General features: G+C 37.8%; 1 protein-coding gene across 5 annotated transcripts in view; it reads right to left on the bottom strand.

The window, feature by feature from the left end:
• Nucleotides 1-3,902: 3,902 nt before the first annotated feature.
• LOC118810621 (regulator of microtubule dynamics protein 2) overlaps nt 3,903-20,590 on the bottom strand; it is a 40,119-nt gene continuing 23,431 nt past the window's right edge. For all 5 annotated transcript variants that reach the window (XM_036574535.1, XM_036574536.1, XM_036574534.1 and 2 more), the window contains 6 exons: nt 13,669-13,744; nt 12,644-12,721; nt 10,023-10,121; nt 7,936-7,989; nt 7,487-7,567; nt 3,903-6,711 (listed from right to left, as the gene is read on the bottom strand). In XM_036574535.1, coding sequence (XP_036430428.1) covers nt 6,664-6,711; nt 7,487-7,567; nt 7,936-7,989; nt 10,023-10,121; nt 12,644-12,721; nt 13,669-13,744 — 436 coding nt within the window. In that variant the 3' untranslated portion in view covers nt 3,903-6,663. The remainder of the gene's footprint in view (nt 6,712-7,486; nt 7,568-7,935; nt 7,990-10,022; nt 10,122-12,643; nt 12,722-13,668; nt 13,745-20,590) is intronic.

The raw sequence follows: 20,590 nt of genomic DNA, 5'->3' as shown, positions 1-20,590 counted from the left end.
CTTGTAGTTAGCTACAAAAAGTAGCGCGCTATTTAGCTACTCCCTTATCCCTGCCAGCAACAGGTTCCAAATGCAAGTGCCACATTTAAAATCAACACTAGACTTTTTATCTGCTTAATTCTAAGTGTAATAATGAAGGAATAACACACACCTAGCCATGGAACAGCTGAGCAAGTAATTGTCCAGGTACTTTTGAGCCCCTAAAAATGGGGTGGGGTTGGGGGTATGAATATGGTTGTAATTCTTACATTGTTCACCCAATTTGGATGTAAATACTCTTGAATTAAAGCTGAAATTCTGCACTTTGGGCTATTCATTCATTATTTAGTTTCAACTCCAATATGCTGTTGTGGACAACTAAAATAATACAAACTTTGTCTATATCCAAATATTCAATTAGCCGACTGTTTTCGCCTTTATTATGTAAAGAAATGTCAGCAGGAGACACCAGGGCCATATTGTCAGACTTAAAGCCTTGGTATCAGATTAATCACAATGTATGGTAAAGCCATTATGATGAGTATTCTTGTCTAGCTATAGTTAATCTATATAAAGAACTGAGCTTATATTTAGTCTGCAGTATTTGTGGATAGCGGCTTTATCCAGAGTTGTGGGAAGTAAAGGGAAGTGCTTAGGATAGAACTTTCCCTCTACTGCTGCTTATCTCGCTCCCCCAGTACATCCTGTTCTTGATCAGCCAGAAGCTCGCAGCCAGGCAGCCAGTCCTGAGTGCGTGACAACTCCAGATAGAGCCAGCTGATTACTGATACACCAACACCCCCATGCCCCCCGCCGCCAAACCAACAAAAGAAAAAATGCAAAAGCTCCACTTGCTACTCTATCAGTAATTGCTTACCATGGTGGAAGAGCATAAACGGAAAAAAAGCATGTGCTTCATTGTAAGTATAAATAGTTCACATAGTTTTGGATAAAGAGATAGTAGTGTAGGATCAGCTTTAAAGAGAAAATATGCAGAGATTAAAAAACATCACACACAGCCATATTAAGTTTTCAGCAGTGGCAAACCATGACTATTAGAGCTTGGCCTTCAGTTCAAGCCATCAATATCAAAACCTTGTCAAAAATGAGGAAAAGAAACACCACAAAATGTTCATTTCTACTAAGCACATGAACATTTTACATAGACATTTAAAGCTTGTAGATGACATTCCATGTTTTGGAAGGTTGCAAAGACATATCATAAAGATATATTTTACCTTGTAGCAGTTTTATAGTGATCAGTAAACAGCCGTGGCACAGGGCTACTGCCGCTGTTTTACATTTTTAACATCTGATTAAAACGCTACTGTTTACAGTGCTTTGCTTAATGATGTATTTAGGACTTCCAGAGGGTGTAGAGTGATATTTGTTTCTCATAAAATCGGTCTCACCCACTGGAAGTCATGACTGGTTGATTCTACTGTCGGTTCCTAATTATGCTAGTGGTTATCTAACACTTTAGGCCATTAGTTCAGCTCCTGAAGTTCTAACCAATGAGAGAGCTCAACTGGTTTTACCTGCCTAGATACCATGGGAACACTCCTGATTGGACAGTTTTCCGTTGAGCATGTAAAGATTTTAACCCTTTAGTGTCCAACCAAACAGTTACAGTGAAATAAGAATATTGCTAGAATTTTCAAATACAAAATGAACACATTTATCTTATATTTCACAGAAATTGTTGAGGGTTCCCCACTGTTATTCATTAACTACTATTAATTATAACCAGCAATGAAATTCACTCTTGAAAATAAAGGTTGTGAAATGGTTCTTGACTTGGATGGACAGTTTTAGGAAAATCCTTTAATCAATGTAGAGCCTATATGTTATGTGGAGTTTCTTTAAACTTTAAAAGATTCTTTAGACTCATACATTTTATTTACAAAAATGGTTCTTTAAAGAATCATCTACTAAAGGTTCTTTGGGGAACCAAAATTAGTTTCTTCTACTGCTTTGCAAAGAACTGTTTTTAGGTGTTATGTTACCTAGTTATGCGATGAAAAAAGTGTGGACCAACATACAGGCCTTTAAGGTTTAATGGGTTAATCATGTCTTGTATTTCATTATGTTGCACCGTTTAAGGTCATCATACACATAACTCATAAACTTTGCCCAGACTGATAACCTAATCACCATGTTGCACAAGGCAGAGGGGCATGACTAACCTCTTAATTCAGGCTGGATAAGAGGCGCACACGACAAGGACATTTAAAAAAGAGTGTTACCATCTGGCACTGTGGCTGACAATGTCACTTCCAGAGGTCCATTCCCATGGAACAGAGCGGGGCCCACTCAGCCTTGGCTTTTGGGTTTCTGTACACAAAGGCATACCTCCCAGCCCTCACACATACACATTTATGCTTGCATAATCAGCAGAACCAGTGGAGAAGGCCTCTTCTGTAAACCAAAGATACATACATTTATTCTAGTAAAGCACACGAAAGAGCTGTACGATCTACATTTCTTAATCATTATTGCAATACCGGCTTCTGCAATACTGATATCAAAGATATCTGAAACATACAAATGAAAATTTCACTGTGACCAGTTTGAGAAAATAAATAAATACAAAGAAATAAATACAAATAAAAATAAAAACATGGTTGATATCATTAATTGAAGTTCAGTCTTTTCATTTATATCAAGAGTGTGCCAATGTGTTTCAAGCAAGGCATATAGCAATTGGAATATTTAGCATTATAATTGCAGTATGTGTATTATCACACAGACCATATTATGGAACATGACATAAATAAACACAAATGGACACATAAGACAGAAGTAATGTATAATGAATTAATTTGTATTTTGTGGTTTTGGTTTAAATTCCCTCTTCACTTTAAACATTAAAGTAAAGAAATTCAATTAAAGAAATGTTTTCGAGTGGAAAAAAAGCAAGAAATGATAAATATTGGTAATGAGAAACATATGTGTGGACATGTTGCTGTGGACATGACACTTAAATTCATGTTTTGAGGCATTATCATGAGAATGACTCATATACGTCTGTATTCAGTGTGAAACCCACTGACAAGAAGTGGCTCATTCAAGTGATTACTAATTGCATTTTCCACCTGTTCAAAAATGATAATGCTGTATTCTTCTTAAAGAATTATCCACTTGGTGCTACAAATCGTTATTCACATACAACAGTGAGGACTGGAGCCTAAGACAAAAGTGACTCAGTTTGTTATTGACTGGCTTAATGGTATGCAAAAGCTTGAACACTACAAATGACGTGTTGATTTTCTAAGAGAAAATAAGTTAACACATCCTTTACAGGGAACAATTTTTCTGCTAAGTTTAGTGCACAGTTTCTCTTTTTTGTTACTGTTTAACATACTGAAAAAAAAACAAAAATATAAATGTGCCATAACTTTTTTCATAGGCCATATTTTATGTTATATTTTTTTGACAACATATTAAATTTAGCAACTAAACAGTAATTGTACATTAAAATGTGTAGAGGATGTGTTATCACTTAGAAAATCAATAAAACATTATTTGACCTGGGGCATCCAAACATCTACATATGACTGTGTATTTGTGTAATACACAATAGCTGACATATTGGTCACCCTTTCTAGAACGCTTGCTTTCTGTTAAAGCAGTGCTCTAAACCCCTTATCACACGCTCTTCCTTAGGGACAAAACTGTGCCATTTCGTCAGCTTTCTACATAATGGCCTGCAGGATAAGCAGATTTATCTTAAAATAAGTATCAACACCTGAAGATTTTTTGACATGATTGTAAAATTAATTCATAATAATTAATTCATTAAGTCATAAACTCAAAAAAAGGATTGTGTGTGTCATCTAGAGTCAATTAGAAAACCTTTTCTACCGAGGTCGTGAACAATGAGACAGAAAGCATTTCAACTCATTTCAAAAATGAGCCACAGATTCATCAGAAAGTATTTTTATTATTTGCTTTACTTTAAAGCTGAAACAGAAACCAAAACCTAACAGCTGCACAGTAGCTCTGTGAGCGAAGTGCTGACTAGCTCCAGCTTGGACACTGATTAACTCAAGTCCTTTCGAAGTACCGTCCAAATTTGCAACCACATGGGAAAAGTAGCTGTGCAGAGGTGAACAGGTCACTTCCCTTTGGAACTGACAAGTGATGATGGCCTCCTGTCCGCATGGCCTGTAATTAGTTCCTGTTCCAGATGTCCACTGCGTGAGAGAAAGAACGAGGAAAAAGAGCAACAGTAAAGAGGTCACTGTGCCTGAAAAATCAGTCTACACTCCTTCTGTGTTGTTTTCCAGCCTTGATTATTTTCCTGGTGTCAGAGCCAAACTCCAGCAATGGCTAGAGCAACCAAAATTAAATCAGGTCTTCTTTATTTGATTTAAAGTCCAGTTGTTTTCAGCAAGACATACAAATTTTCAGTCACAATTTTGTCAGTTAGAATGAGACTAAATCACAGAAACTATACCAATTTAGCCACAGTCACACAGTACATATGCCCTCTTCGGCTATTCTAATGGTACCGCGCAACTAACAGCACTTAGAGTAAATCAATAACCTTATATAGATTATAGATTGTTACATGCGTAGATTTTCTATGTACAGGAATATACAGTAAACAGATTGCTGCAGTTTTGCAGAATACATCAACAACCCTCTAGATTAGAAAGCTAAATACATTCTTATTAGTGGCTCAAAAAAGTATATACTTAAAATGACAAAGTAAAAACCAATTTGCCAACTATAATCTCAAAATAGTATAATCTCATCACATGATAATAATATTACAGAAGTATTGATGAAAAGAGGAGAATAATATGATCAAATGACTTACAACATATATGTCAAAAGACTCCTCCATATCTTTGGTAAACCTAGAACAATTGTAGTGTCTAAAAACACAGACACACAAAAACAAAACCTTCTAAAATGTACACATATCTAAACATACAAAAATGATCAACTTTATCACCAGATTCAAGATTTAGGACAATTACACAAATAAAAGATTCCTCACTTAAACCACACCTTTTAACACTACAGTTCCAAAATAGTGGCTACAGTAATGTTTGGGGTCGACTGGTTTCAAAAATAAATCAAAAAATATTTCCATAACTGAAAACGATAAACATCTTCAAATGGTTCTGCTTCCCTATACCTTTTAAAAATGGAATGCAAGTTTAGAAGAGGAAAGATCACTGCTTATCAGTATGAATGCTGCAAATTCAAAACAGTCAAAAAGCTGTGGCAAAATATAGAGTTGGGACTTTTAGGTTTTATGTATGTAATTGATTCTACAATTTGCTGCCTAACTATGCCCAGTCTGGGAGCAGCATAGTGTTGCCAAGGTAGGGGGGTTGGGGGAATTGACTGCCTTGCCCAAGGGTACAACCAGGTACACCCAGTCATTCCTGGGATTTGAACCCATGGCCTTCTGGTTGCTGGCTCACCTGTGTTTATCAATGCTGTACGGAAAAGACAGGGCTTATTTTTCAGGAATTTACATGGAATTTTGGCTGAAAACATTTGAGAACCCCTGTCATACCACATTTACCTTTAAATCTGTTGAACAGGTCCATATTTAACATTCAATATTAATGATAAAAATAGCATGGAATATGATGAGTATAAATACGAGCTCATACACTGTTGGAAGCCTGGTTCCTTCATTATGATAAACGTGGCCTCATAACTGAAAAGCCCTTTTTCCAGTGACAGAGGTTAAAAGACAATGACATCAAGACTTTTTCCTTCTTAGTTACCATTGACCTTTCAAAGGTCTGTCACAGAATTACTTGTGTTTAAATAGTGTGAACCAGAAGCTCCATGAAGCTAGAAAAATGAAAACAAGCTCCAAAAAACGATGAGCCAGCATATTTTTGCTAAAACAATGCTACTGATATAAGTACAAATGGGAGGACAAAAATAGCATTAGGAAAAAGAAAAAGTCTGCAAAACAGATCTAACAATATGCTGCTATACTAGTGTTGGGCTCTGATGAGATGTTAGAGTAAAAACACCATATGTTGCCCAGCCCTCTAAAGATAATGGAGATCTGCAGAGCTGTGAAAAGGGAACTGTCAGGTAGGTAGGATTTCACCTGATATGATAAAGTGATTAAGAAACAGACAAGAAAGAGGTGCTGAATGTCCACAGGTTGATGGACGTTTGTGCTGTGTGCGATGTTACCATTAAAATGTGCTGGTCAGGAACAGAGTGATTAGAAAGGGACAGAAGCACATTATTAGTGTATACTATGAAATCTTACACCATTATAGCACAAAGATGAAAATAGTTAATACAAAAACAACATAAGCTGCCTCAGCTCTGGAACAAATCATAGTGCAAGTCACTGCAAAAACCCAGAGTGACTGTTTCTAGTTATCATCTCCAAGGCCTACTGTAATGTGCAGAGTTGATGGGCACTGAAATATTGGTTAGGAACTGTCTAATTTTATAGTTTTTGTTAAAAAGACACTCCCCTAGCAGAGTTCGTACTATATCTGTTGTATTCTTCATAAACACACTATCATCACATTTCTCATCAAAGTGCAGTCATCCTTAATGTTAATGTAATCTCCAGTCAGCAGAAATGTTTGAAAAAGTGACAAAATGCCTTGAGTCCAACGTTGTCATGACAACAATGTCAAACGAGAACAGACACATGAAGAGCCCATGGATTCTTTCCAGAGACTAAAGAGATAAGAGAAGAGAGGCCAGCTCCTTCTGTGCTTCCTCATCCTGTCACAAACAGTACAAAGACAAAAGAAACATTCAGTGCTGAAATACTGAATACTACCTAATTAAGTATCATGCAGAAGCACTGACTTAGTGCTTTACATCTGGCGTTAACTTATCTTCTGGGTGATCTGATCATAAGTGGACAGTGCTAAGTACTGGTGTGATTAGGGCCCAATGTGTCTCGAAGACTGATCACTGAAACTACATTTGGAGGTGGTCAGGGATGCATGTGACCACATAACATTTGTAGTGTAAGCTTAGTAGAGGGAAATTTGCCAGTTATCGGTGCACCAATTTAAATTCTTTCTCCGGTATGATTTTATCATAACTCATATTAGCATGCCATAAATATGCACATTTACAAAGAGTGCAAACCATGCTAGTGTTAGCCTCTTTAGTTGAGTGGCTGGTTCAGGGATTTTTCAGGCACATTTCAAATAAAAATGAAAAGCCAGCTGACCCTCGATCATCTCCAGCTGTCTAGTCTGCTGCATCTGTCCACTTTGTTTTTCTAGGCAGTGGACAAAAAATGGCTGGTCATTTGGGGTAAGCCTTAGCTTAACATGGACACCAGAGAGATTTCTGTGCTTGCTCTTGCACCCCTGACTTAGTGAATGTGGTTGGTACCCTTTGTCCAGTGTTGACAGGAAACACACTTGAGACACATGGAAATGGGAGGTATAAAAGCCTATACGTCTCACTGTCCACTTATCAGATTACTTGAAATGAATATTGATGCCAAGTGTGAACAGGATCTAAGAATGCTGTAACTCACCTCTTTAGATACTATGCCCATAGCAGATGCAGATTCACACATCTTCTTGGCTTGAGTTTTCTGGCCCAAGTCTTTGTAACACTAAAAACAATGACAAAAGAACAAATTATGACAAACACTCACACTATAAATATGTCATAGAAGGTTTTTGGAGTGATCCCACAGAAGAACCACTTTTGGATCCCTAAAGAACATTTCAATGGATGACCTTTGAAAACGTCAAGTGAAAACTCAAATTAAAAGGTTCCAAAAGTGGTTGTTATTCAATGACATCAAGCATAGGACCCAGAGAATGAACACACATGTTCTTTGGCTAAGAAAGTACACAAACACAATAGCTCAAAGTAAACTAAAGTGCATGAGTGTACATCAGAAAAGTGTGAAAAGCATGCCCTTCACACAATAAACACCACAAAGACATCACCCTGAAGAAGCAAGAAATAATTTACCTTGGCTAAAAACACATAGTTGAACTTCGAGTACTTCGGACAGAGCTCCTCTGCCTGTGAAAAGGAACATTAAAGGAAATGAGTTGCTACTGAACAGTTTCCATTCACACTATCAGAGCCAAAAAGAACACAATGTTTTAACATCACGTTGCTGTTGACACTGGTGTATCACAGGACATCATGAACCTGATGTTGATCTGGGTGTAAGGGTATGGGATGTAGAAACAGTGTGTTTGGTTTTCTATGGTCTTCATTTTAGTATTTTTACTCTGTGATGGGATTAAAGCAGTGAAGCTATAATGAAAAACATACCTTCCTTGGTGTAATGTTAATAATGCTTAAAGCAACTACTATGTACCAAAAGAGCAGCTAAAACAGTTACATGGCTAACGTAAACTCCCTGAGGATTTTGCGTGTTTAATGAGCTTGAAAACATCATCATCGCACGCCGTAAACCTCCACCCTTCCACATCAACATATTAAATAACAACCTTGTCTGCGTTTACAACAATTTCACCATGGCACGCAAGAGAAATGCTGGGGCATCTGAGTACATTCTCTCCTCCAATTAAGCTTGATATTTTGACTCGACATTTTAAATCATAGTCATTCAAACAACCATCACTTATGTCATTATGACATTATGTTTGTCTATCACATTCACATCCCCTCTGGTGACTGAGCATTGGTCAAGACAGACAGATGAAACTCATATACTGATCTTCATGAGGCTGGATACTGGACAGAATCTAAGCCAGGACACTGCACTTTCCCCCTGAACCCTCTTAATTTATGCACTACACTACACAGAGCCTTCACATTCAGACTTCTCTTCTCATTCAGTTTAGTCTTAACTAAATATCTGTCAAACTATAAAGCCAGTCTTAATTAATATATTATATTAATGGAGACCAAAACTCCTGTCACTGGTGAATTTTGAGGGTCCCAGATTTTCACTCTGAACCTGTTCCTCAGAGCTGTGGCTGTGTTTTTGTAGCTCACAAGGGATGTTGTATAACTCTTCAGGATGTGTTTGTTAGAAAGCTAGACAGCCCTTATCCTCCCGGCAAGGTGCAACAAGTTACAACACACGCCACTTAAATCAAAATTGATGGGTGAGATACACAAGATGAGGAGGAGGCATGCAAGAGAGTGTCTCGGTTACGACTGATTTTATTTCTCTATATAAACATGTGAAATGTGGTAACACAGATTAAGCCTTTTAAATACCTGGGGTTTGATCTTTAACTGGGTGCAGGACAAACTCGGGGGCAAGTCCCTTCTCATCACTACACAAACATGCCTCTGTGCTGGTAGAAGGCAGACAGTGGGTAGTTTTGCAAGTTTGATGGGTTATATTACACCCTCTTGTAGTTGGATTTATAGCTAAGACTAAGGGTGAAACACTTTAAATTTCAATAATGACTCACATTTCTGTAAAATTTATGTTAATGTTCTGCAACTGTTTTATTTATTGGACAAAATTATTGGACAAATATCTAGAGATTATTTTTATGGGTTCTAGGCTGCAGAAAATGGAGTTCTCACTCCTGTAAATTAGATGTGCTGACATAAAACTTTAATATCACAATAATGACCTAATTGATCACAATGTTGTATTCAGAAATGAAACTCTACATGTATAAGAACTGTTTTTCGGGCCAGGTTGAAGACCCTGTAGGTAGAATATGGCGTACGAAAGGAAAGCACTGCAACTTTACCGTGAGATGTGAAGGTGCTCTAACCAATAACACACCAAAACAGCTGAACAAACATCAAATAAAACATGAGAGGACAATGTGACAACATAGTAGGATCTTGTTAAACTACAGCTACTCTGCATATCTTAAAAAAATTGGTGCAACTGCAACTTGTTTAACGAAAATGCAGTTATGGGATTTTTGAATGTGCACAATAACAACATTTTGTGTGTTAAACATCAGGATTTAAGCCACACACTCCAATTTAATGACTGTCTGGAACTTGCATTCAAGCTTTAAACTCACACATTAAAACATGCATGAACTTCACAATCAGTGTCCACAGAGTTTCTGTGCTAACACTCAGAGAGTGCGAGATTGGCCCACCTTGAGGAAGTTCTGTAGTGCATCCTGGATGGTTGAGCTTGGGGGTTCTCCAAACAATGTAGCAGCAATCTTCCTCTCAATCCATGTACACTGAGCCACCTGCGACATACACATGCAGAATGAATTTTTATGAAAATGACTATTAAAGTTAAAGACTACATTTTATTTATAACTTTTCAGTCAAAATGGCCATGATGTACAAATGATTAACTTTTCAGCATTTGCTTCTAATGATCCAGGTAATCCCAAAAACAATGTCTTGGCAGCTTTAAGATTATACTTTAAGACCACACTTTAAGATCCACCACATTGAGCTGACTTATCACAGTGGAGAAGAGATGAAAGCTTTAAGTACTGTTTATTTGATGGTCACATTTTCTCTGTATTGTTTAATAATCTTTTTTAAACTCCAGTTTTGGAAACTCCTGTTCCACTTGTTTTTCTTTGAATTTCTCCTTCCTCATGCAAGTGGACTGTCTTACATCTAAACTCCTCACAAATGTCTCCTGAAAAATTAATAACTTGTACTCAATGGCCACTTAGCCTGGAAATTAAAAAAAAATTGTACAGTACTGTTTTTATATCTCAGTAATTACATGTATTATAATGTGTAAATGCATTCCAAGAGAAACAGAGACTGTGCCAGTTAAGTCTCCCAAATGATTAAGCAATCACTTGTAATATTCAAATATCAAGAACCAAAGCCATAACTAGCACAATAGCTTTACACATTCATTCATTCAGGTGACATTTCTAAAAAAACCGGAATAGACTGCTTTAAGCTGCCAGAAATTTGATACTCTCAACTGTCGCTAATTATAAGTTGCAGAGGTATAATTGCACACTCACACACACATACACGCTGTGATTTAGCTCATTTCCTGGAATAAGACAATACTTGGTCCAGCATCAGAACTGTTTCGTCTTTGTTCTTTGTAGAAAGGTGCAATTGAAGGTGTACGGAAGTGTAACATCAGCATTAACACTGGATCTTTTTCAACTCAAATACTGTGCAAACAAGGCTTTGAGTCCACCATGTTGTGACATTGTTAAATATACATGAGACATCGGAAAAGGTATATGTTTTGGCAATATTGTAACTAAACACAATTATGCCAGGAAAAGTTAATAAACCGATATATGCTTATTTAAAATATATATAACTACTCTTTATATACTTTGTGTATACACAAAATGGCCATTCATTAAGTACATCTTCTACATTCACTGTTCTTTTTATCAGCTTCTCTTACTATGCATAGGTGCGTTTTGTAGTTCTACAATTACAGACTGTAATCCAGCTGTTTCTCTGCATAATTTGTTAGCCTTTTTTTACCCTTTTCTTCAATGGAAAGGACCCCCACAGGACCACTGCAGAGCAGATGTTATTTGGATGGTGGATCATTCTCAGCACTGCAGTAACACTGACGTGGTGGTGTATTGGTGTGTGTTGTGCTGGCACAAGTGGATTAGACACAGCAGTGCTGCTAGAGGTTTTAAACACTGTGTCCACTCACTGTCCACTCTACTAGACACACCTACCTCTGTTGGTCTACCTTGTAGATGTAAAGTCAGAGGCAGTAGCTCTGTTGCTACAAAGTTTGTGTTGGTCATCCTTCATCAATGGTCACAGTACGCTGCCCATAAGAAACTGGTGGCTGGATATTTTTGGTTGGTGGACTATTCTCAGTCCAGCAGAGAGACAACAGGCCACCACTGAGTCAGCTGAGAATGATCCACCGCCCATATAATACCTGTTCTGTGGTGGTCCTGAAGTGGTCCTGACCACTGAAGAACAGAGTAAAAGGGGGCTAACACAGTATGCAGAGAAACAGATGGACTACAATCTGTCATTGTAGAACTATACAGTGCTCCTATATGGTTAGTGGAGCTGATAAAATGGACAATGAGTGTACATACAAGTAGGTGTACTCAATGAAGTGGGCGGTCAGTGCATATTCAAACCTTTCTAAGTCATAACAAATAATTATCATCATCAATGGTAGAAATTATGGAACACCTCCTTGTGCTACTGCTTCTTTTACAGTAGCCTCAGTATATAATGTAGAGTATAGAATTAAAAAAAAATTTGATAGCTTACACTAAAGCAGTCTGTTTTGGTATCTGAAAAGCAGCTTCTCCATGTAAAATGGGATGTGAGCATGGAGTAGAAAAATCTTGTACTGGACAACAATGAACAAAAAAGGTTTTTTTTTCACCATAACGTCTAAGTGATTAGATAAATGAGGTAAATTAAATAAATTAATACATCACAGTCGATCAGTTATTAATGTTGATTACAAAAAAGAGGCAACAGCTCCATAAAGCTGCATAGATATTCTTGTAATGAATCTGTTCTGATAGATTGCGATATACAACAGTAATCGTAGAGGCAAATGTGGCTTTTATAGTTTTGTGGCTCTATAGAAAAAAAAAACTGTTTGCTGTGATGAAACTTTAAATGATGAGTAAAATTGCAGAAGTGTAATGGTTTAATAAGTTGATCAATTATATAATAGTTGACAGACTAGAGAAATAATGTTGCAGCCCTAGTTGAAAGGATAGTACTGAAACGTCTGAGCCGTAAATGAAGAGGCTTCATTGCATAATGTTGAACTCACAGCATAGCACCAACGGCCCAGCAGATAATAAGACAGTGGATCCTGCGGCTTCAGCTCAATGGCTTTATCCAGATGATCCTTTCATGGACGGGTGTAGGAGGCGGAGAGAGAGAAAAAGAGAAAGAAAGAGAAAGAGAAAGAGAAAGAGAGAGAGAGAGAGAGAGAGAGAGAGAGAGAGAGAGAGAACAAAAGAGCTCATTACTCTTATGTTATGTGACCTGTTCCGTCCTGCCACCACAACAGTTCCCCCTCACACAAACACATGCAAGCACTCGTGCAAGCGTTCAAGCACACAGTCCTGCCTGTCACTCAGTCCCTTTCCCGCTCACATCTCTTGCTGCTTTCTCTCCCTCTCATAGCTCTGTCTATTCCTCCACTCTGTATTCCTATCTTTCCCATTGATAGTCACCCTCCCAGAGCTCTACAGGTAAACATGGGCTGGAGGCCTAGCTGACAGCCAAGATAAAATGCTACGTGCCAGACCGCCAGTCTGTACTTATGAAACACTCTCGTGTGGAAGAGTCTGAGGGGTGGGATGTGGAGTGTAATCTGGCTCTGACTGGTCAGTGAAAACACCACTCACTGGCCTCTTCAGTCACATTTCCAGATACTCTCACACAAACCAGAAGAAACACTTGCATCAGAACATACAAAAAAACACTGCCATAAAAAAATCTGAAGTTAAAAAAAATTGTATCATTTTCACTGTTTTGGATTTTTACCCAATTTTCTTCCAAATTTAGCGCAGGCCAATTCCATCCATTATTCTCTTTCTCACGCAATGTTACCATGCTGGGAGTGTGAAGGCTAGCATATGCTTCCTATGACAAGTGAAGCCAGCTATTGCACCATTTCAAACTGTCACTAACGCAACACCATTGTAAACTAAGCCCAGCTTGGTCTAGGTGCCACTAAATTTTTGGTGGGTGAACCTGCAAGAAATCTCTTAATCATTAAGCAACTGTCAACATTCTCAAAGTTTAAAAAAGTTACTTAAAGTTTCTGTTATGTTTCTTTACACTTACCTTGAAAAGGTAACCATTCTTTATCTTATTCTGGACAGATTCGTGTTCTGACAGAAGTCCACACAGAATAGCATACCTATTCACAAGGAGGGAAAAACAGAAGGGAGGAGGTGTTTAATAACTCTTATTATCATTGATCACAGTAACAGTTCTGAAGTATAGCCTGTTGTGGAGATTACAGATTGACAAAGAATTTGGCTTTCTGGAGCCATCTCTTCTTCAGCCTCTATCTCCTCAGAGTTACTCATAATAGTTCAAAGGCTGATGTCCCCATGCAGCTCCTCAGCTCAGATAAGCCTCTGCAGACATGGCTGGTAGAAGGCTAAGCACAGACACCACACACCACCCTTTCTCTGAGTCATCAGTATAGATTTGAGGAAGGGCAATTGAAGAGCAATGTCTTTCAAGCAGGCCCCTCATTATATCACATCAAGGGTGGCAGCTTTGCCCAGCAGTAGCCGCTCTGTCCAATTAGTCGAGGGCCTCTTGCTTGAGGGACTAGACAGTGATAGTATGGTCAGAGACAGTTGACAGATTTGTGTGTATGTGTGTGTGTGCATGCACACGCCCAAATGCTTGGTTAAAGAGTGTTTTGAGACGGGAGATATGATGTGATCAAAGCTTTTCCACCACATGGTTGTTAATCCTGCTGGTACTACTACTACTCAAATGTATAACCTTAGCATAAACACCTTTCAAATGTAATGAAAAGGCTGTCAGTCATGAAGGAATCTGTTATTTTTATGATATATGCAGTTTTACAGTGTTCTAGTACTGATCTGATGATACACATAAAAGTGTGCTGTGACATACTTTATCAGGATAACATTAACATATTGTCACACTGTCCACCTCTAGTGCGTGTACAAGTGTGAGTAAGTACATGTGAGAGACAGTGCGTCAGCTTGTGTATTTGGTGGTAGGGAGTAAATGCCAGGGTTAGTCCAGGTGCTGGAGGTCAGGTTTCCGCTGTGGATGACTTAAGCCTTTTTGTTGGCAGTCACCACACTGGCAGTAAGCTCTACTGGGGTGGTGACTGCCTTCTTCTCGCATCCCTTCCGGCCTTCATTCATCAAGAGCTGATCTGATCAAATGGCCCCAGCATGGCGTGCTTAAACAGCTTGCTGCTCCCAAGAAGAAAACAATGTGGAATAAATTGGCTTATCTACTGACTTCAGGTTTTCACTCTTGTACTGCATGCAGAGCTATCAAATTTAGAGTATTGCTGATAGTCCAGTCTAACTCAAATCTTTCAATGAAGACTCCTTCAGTGGCAATGAGCAATAAACGTGGATGGGTTGCTACATGTACAGTTAACTTAATATACAATTAAAACACTAATCAGAACCTTTTAAGTGTGAAAGAAAAAAGGAATAACATTGGAATTCAATAATTTTATGTTACCGACCAAATTACTTCAATACAACTTGAAAAGTATTGAATGAGCATTGAAAAATGCTGTCTCTACTGAATTTCAATACCTAAGTGATTGGTAGGGCTAAACGATTTGGGGGAAATGTCTTACTGTGGCTGTTCTATGCAATATTGCAATTGCAATTTAAATGCAATTATTATTTTCTATACATCAATTTCGATGCCTGTTTCTTGGCCAAGAAGACCAGAACATTCACTTTTTCTGTCAAGAAGCTTTAACACTGAGTGCACCAGACTACCAGTTACTTGTGATGATTGTGATGTCACATATACAGCACCAAGGACTGGTTCACAAGCTCTGTGTTATTAGGTTAAATTCCCCATTTAAAATTTATAAAGATAACTCTGTTAATAACGTACTCTATAACAAAAATTGCAACTCAACATATGTCTGGTTTAAGCCACACACTTTTTTGGTTTGTAAAAAAAGGACATTAGGAAAAAAGCATTATTCAGGAATCGGTATCATAATTAAGGTATCGGTATAGTATCAATATTAGACTTAATATAAGTACTTAAAAAAATACCAGCCCTAGTAATCAATATGGGCTTAGTGGAGGAGAAGTATGTCTCGTATACGTCTCTTTGTATATCTTCGCTTTGTACGATTATATAAATGGCAGCTACTGAGGACAGTATCATTAAAAAAATAGCCTAATTCAACAATGTGAGGGCACATTTCTTCTCCAAAATAAATAAAGGCTGAGGATGGACAATATGTCCAAGCAATGTCCTCCATAAAAAATCACGACAATGACCTATGACTTTGTTTTTTTGAGAAACAAGCATGGGAAAAAAGAGAAAGTGTGTTTCAAACAGGTTGCCTTCAATTCAATCATTACAGCACTACTGACAGACCAGTCATAAATTATACCTTCCAATTAATGAATGAACGACTTCTTTCATTAGCACTTGGCAATAAATCAGGATAGTCTGGTGAATCATAGAGATATTGATTTGTTTTGATGAAGCAAGCACTGCACACTCTGGTATCAATGTTTTGACCTTGCTGGTATTACAGGAGTGAAGACTATAAATGCAGAGCTTTTACTGACTGCGACTTCCAAAAAAAAGCATTTGGCTGTGCAGGTTCTGGCAACCACGCACTCACTGGCTACCGTGATGCAATGGCAGGAAGAATATTACAATCCTCACCTTGTTCAGAAGCATAATGGATTTTTATAGGATAGCATGCTGTGTGGTAGCTGACTGCAGTGAAGTTCAAGCTAAGTGTGAGCAAATCTACAATACCCTAATTCCAAATAAAACTTCCAACAAAAAAAGGGGGCATGGGGGGTTTACAGTGTTTTGAATGCTGTAAACAAAATGCAATTGAATGAAATTAGCCTCATTAGTTAGCTCATGAAATTACAAATATGAAAACGTATTACTTTGGAACAAATGCAAACCAATTCACATAACCATTCAGATAATTAAAAATAATTAAAAAAATGCATAAAACAAATCTCCTCATCAGCTAAGGCATGTTAATTATGAATAATGTGCATAGAGGCAATATGATTAATTGCTAATAAATCTGGATTGCAGTGAGATATAAGGAGAAAAACAAAAGATGCACACCAGAAGTGATTACTGATTTAGTCTCATATTGAAAATTGTACAGGTGGGGGTAAGGAAGGTTGCTCAATGGTCCTGGGTGTAATCTGTTCTTATCCCTTATCTCTTTATTGGTTCGTGAAGTTCTCTAATTCAACCCTAGCACATAGCTGTCATGTTCTGGCAATGCCTGCAGAGGTGTGTGCTGACCCAGAGGTGTCTGAGCCAATATCAAAGCTTCTTCTGATGGACTGAGCGCATGACAAGCTTGGCACATCGCTCTGTCCAAGGAATCTGGGGATTCCCTTCACAAGAGCATTATGGGTAAACATCACTTAAAGCTACAGTCAGTGCATTCATCTTAGTTGTTCTTCGTTATATTAAGAGTATTTTTTCCCTTTCAGTGTGGTTACCTTCAGCTGCCCCAAAAGTGTTTGAACACTAACAATTTAACTATTTAAATTTGTAAAAAGTTTGAGAAAATGTGTGAAGAAAATGTCTGTCTGTGGGAAGAAACAGCACTGCAGTATGAGTAAAGCACAGAAGTCTGGAGCTGTTTTTGCTTACTGTGGTGTCAGTGAGCTTGTGTTCACTGATGGGATCATGAACTCAATATTGTACTAAAGCGTACAATAAATTCAGACCTGCAGAAGTCTGCAAACAAACGGCTCGAACAACAACAATTTGAAACACAAAATACTTTGAAAAAGAAAATTACAGTCTTTGAATGGTGTGTATAAAATAAATGCCACTTGGTTTAAAACTTTGTTTTCTAATACAATGAACTACAATGACTACACTTTTACGCAGGGCACAAGTGTCCAAATACTTCTGGGGACACTGTCTACAGATATCTTTAAAATACCAACTGTAGATCAGAGGAGAAGAATAAAAAGGTTTAAAGGGGCTGGCAGATCAATGATCCTAAAGATCTGTGATTTGATGATCATTAACCAAAGTTAGATTTGGAAAAAAAATTCTAAACAATAATATAAAGCTGAAAAACTCTAGCTATGTATTATCAGGACAGTGTGGGCATTTCAGACGTCACAGCGACTGACATTGGTGTACCCATGGAAATGTAAACGACCCCACAGCAGCAGGCTTTTTTTTTTTTTTTTAAGCTTTTATTTTTCTGGCAGAGGTCGCACTTCGAATCTGTGTAAGATTCTGGATTAAGCTAAACTTAAAAAGGTAAGCTTGCAGCAAACCTGCGTTGAACTGGGAAAGACTATGGTAACCAGAGTGAATGTTAGTGACCAAGTAAGAATTTGGCCATTCATCCAAAGAGTGTTTGGTATGCTCTAAATAAATGAAGGCCAAGAAAACTCAGTATATCCACGCAATACCTCTTTTAAGCAATCACAATGATCATGTTTGTTGAGCTCTCAATTTTTCTCTGTTTCTTTCAAACAGGTTGGAGAGGTTTTGAAGGCCTGAGGTGCTTTATACCTCTGGATTGATGGCAGACATTTATGTAAAGTTTATACTATCTGCTAGGAAAAGTTCCAGGTATGTGAGAGAGAGAGTCAAAAGACAAAAAGAAAAGAAGTTGGCATTTAGAACTTGTGTTGAAATATTGACTCTGATATTTCTCCCTCCCATCTGCGCACACACACCCACATACCCCTAGAGCAGGAGGGGGGCTGGAATTATTGAGATGAATGATAAAGTGTGTGAACTAGTGACAAAAAATGAATAAGCAACATTGGAGTTGTCACGGCCAGGATGTTACGCAAGACATGCCTGTATCAACCTTGTGGGGACGCAGAAATCCTTCAAGCTGCTGGCCAATAACAAAGGGGTTTAAGAGGCAGCTGGTAAATGGAAAGAGGAGGATTCATTACAGCTTCCCTCTAAACACACAGAGAGCTCATTTAGAATAGTGAGAATGGACCACTGCCATAGGCTTAACCTTAAGCACTGACACACAAACAGGAGGGACCACTTCCATTCAAGGCCGGCCTGAGTGTGTGTGTATGTACATTTTCAGGACAAAATGTCCTAACTCTCTAGGTCCTAACTCTCTAGGTCTTGAATTTTTTTTTATTTAGGGTTTCCAATGGTGCAGTCCAAAAATGGTCTTGAGTTGATATATATATACACACACTGAAAGTTTAAAACATTTCTTTTTGGTCACTTGGGTTAAAATGAAGTTTAGGGTTAGGCTTAGAAAATTCTTATTACATGTAAGCAGTTACATACAGTACAGCGCAAAAGTCAGAGGCCACCCTTTATTTATTTTAATTTCCAGTCAAGAAAACCATAAACCTAAATATAGAACTAAATATAATATGTGGACACACTTTAGTGTGTCTACCATTTGCCTTTATAAACATTTCTATTCTTTGCAGGAGACTCGGTTTCAGTTTGCAAAGAAGGGACATTGCAGGGACATTTTTCCATACCTGAAAAGTTCAGTCTTAGAAGCTGGCTGCATTTTCTGCTTCTTACAATTTAACTATCCAAAAAATATTCAACAATGTTGATGTTGCACGGTTGTTAGCAGTCCCATTTTCTCAACATATTTTAATCACTTTTTTAACTCCAGTTTTGGAAATTTCTGTTTTTTTCACATTTGCTCTTTGTCTTTACTCTTTCTTATGCAAGTAGATTATCTAATGGCTAATCTCCTCAGAAATATTTACTAAAAAAAAAAGAATAACTTGAACTTACTGGGTATTTTTGACCATAATTTAAATAAAGGGTGTTTTTTGCACAGTACAGTGAAAGCACATACAGCACATATAGTGTATGACCAAATGTCCTGCCACTGTAGAACAACAAAACTTCTGTGAGCATGTATATGTGTGTGTGTGTGGAAGCGTGCATTTGTCTGAGCTGATAAATATGTTGTGGAAGACATGTGGTCAGGCATAACAGTAATAGGTGCTCCAACTGCATTTTCTTTTTATAGAGATTCCCAGAAACCTTGGCAGGCTTTTCACAAAGTGTTATGGCACAACGAAGCATGATTAACACCTGAGTTCAACACCTGCATAAAAGACAAGCTATTCCAAAGTCAGCACATTGACAAAACACTGGACAAAGTTAAATGTAACTAACAGCAAAACAAGTGTGCAAGCATGCATTCCTCTTTGTATGATTGCACGCACTATAGGTCAGAATGACCCTTGTGAATTCTGCTGAGGTTTTTCTTGTTAATCCTGGGCTCTGAGAGGGGATGAAGAAGCCCACCGCAATGGGATTTACATGCACTAAATACAGCTACAGGGATAAGAGAAGACACTCCTTTATTAGAACCTGCGATACCAGGGTGTGAGCCATGACAGCCCCAAACTGCCAGCTGAGATTAAACACAGACATGCAAACACACATATCACACACACTGCAAACACACACACACACACACACACACACATACACACACACATACACACATACACACACATACACACACACACACACACATACACACACACATACACATACACACACACACACACAACAACAGTATGATAACACTTAAGGACTGACAAATATGTTGGCTGGCAAATAATATAATACTATAAATAATTTTCTGCTGTTTTATACGTATTGTAACAGCTTTTTTTTTACACTGGAAAGAAACAGGCACATGCTATAGGAAGTCAACCCTTCATCTTATAAAGACTGATAAACTTAGTCATCATCCACTCACTTACAGTAATATAGGCTAAACCAGTCAATTTTAACATAAAACACGGTCCATGTTAAGATAACAAAAACATGAAAAATGCATTTTTATTTAGCCTATATTTTATTACATAGGCCAATATAAGCGATTGGAAATTTTAGCTCCTCACAATTGGTATCAGTCACAAAAGTGTCATATCGGTCAGGCCCTAAAACAATATTAATGCAAAAGGATCTTGTATTGGTCATGTTAATGTTGGCTGCCAGCAGTCATCAAAAGCAGCTGTGAATCAGA

The sequence above is a fragment of the Colossoma macropomum genome, unplaced genomic scaffold (genome assembly GCF_904425465.1).
Source record: "Colossoma macropomum unplaced genomic scaffold, Colossoma_macropomum, whole genome shotgun sequence".
NCBI classification, from domain to species: domain Eukaryota; kingdom Metazoa; phylum Chordata; class Actinopteri; order Characiformes; family Serrasalmidae; genus Colossoma; species Colossoma macropomum.
This window is presented reverse-complemented; position numbering and strand designations above follow the sequence as displayed.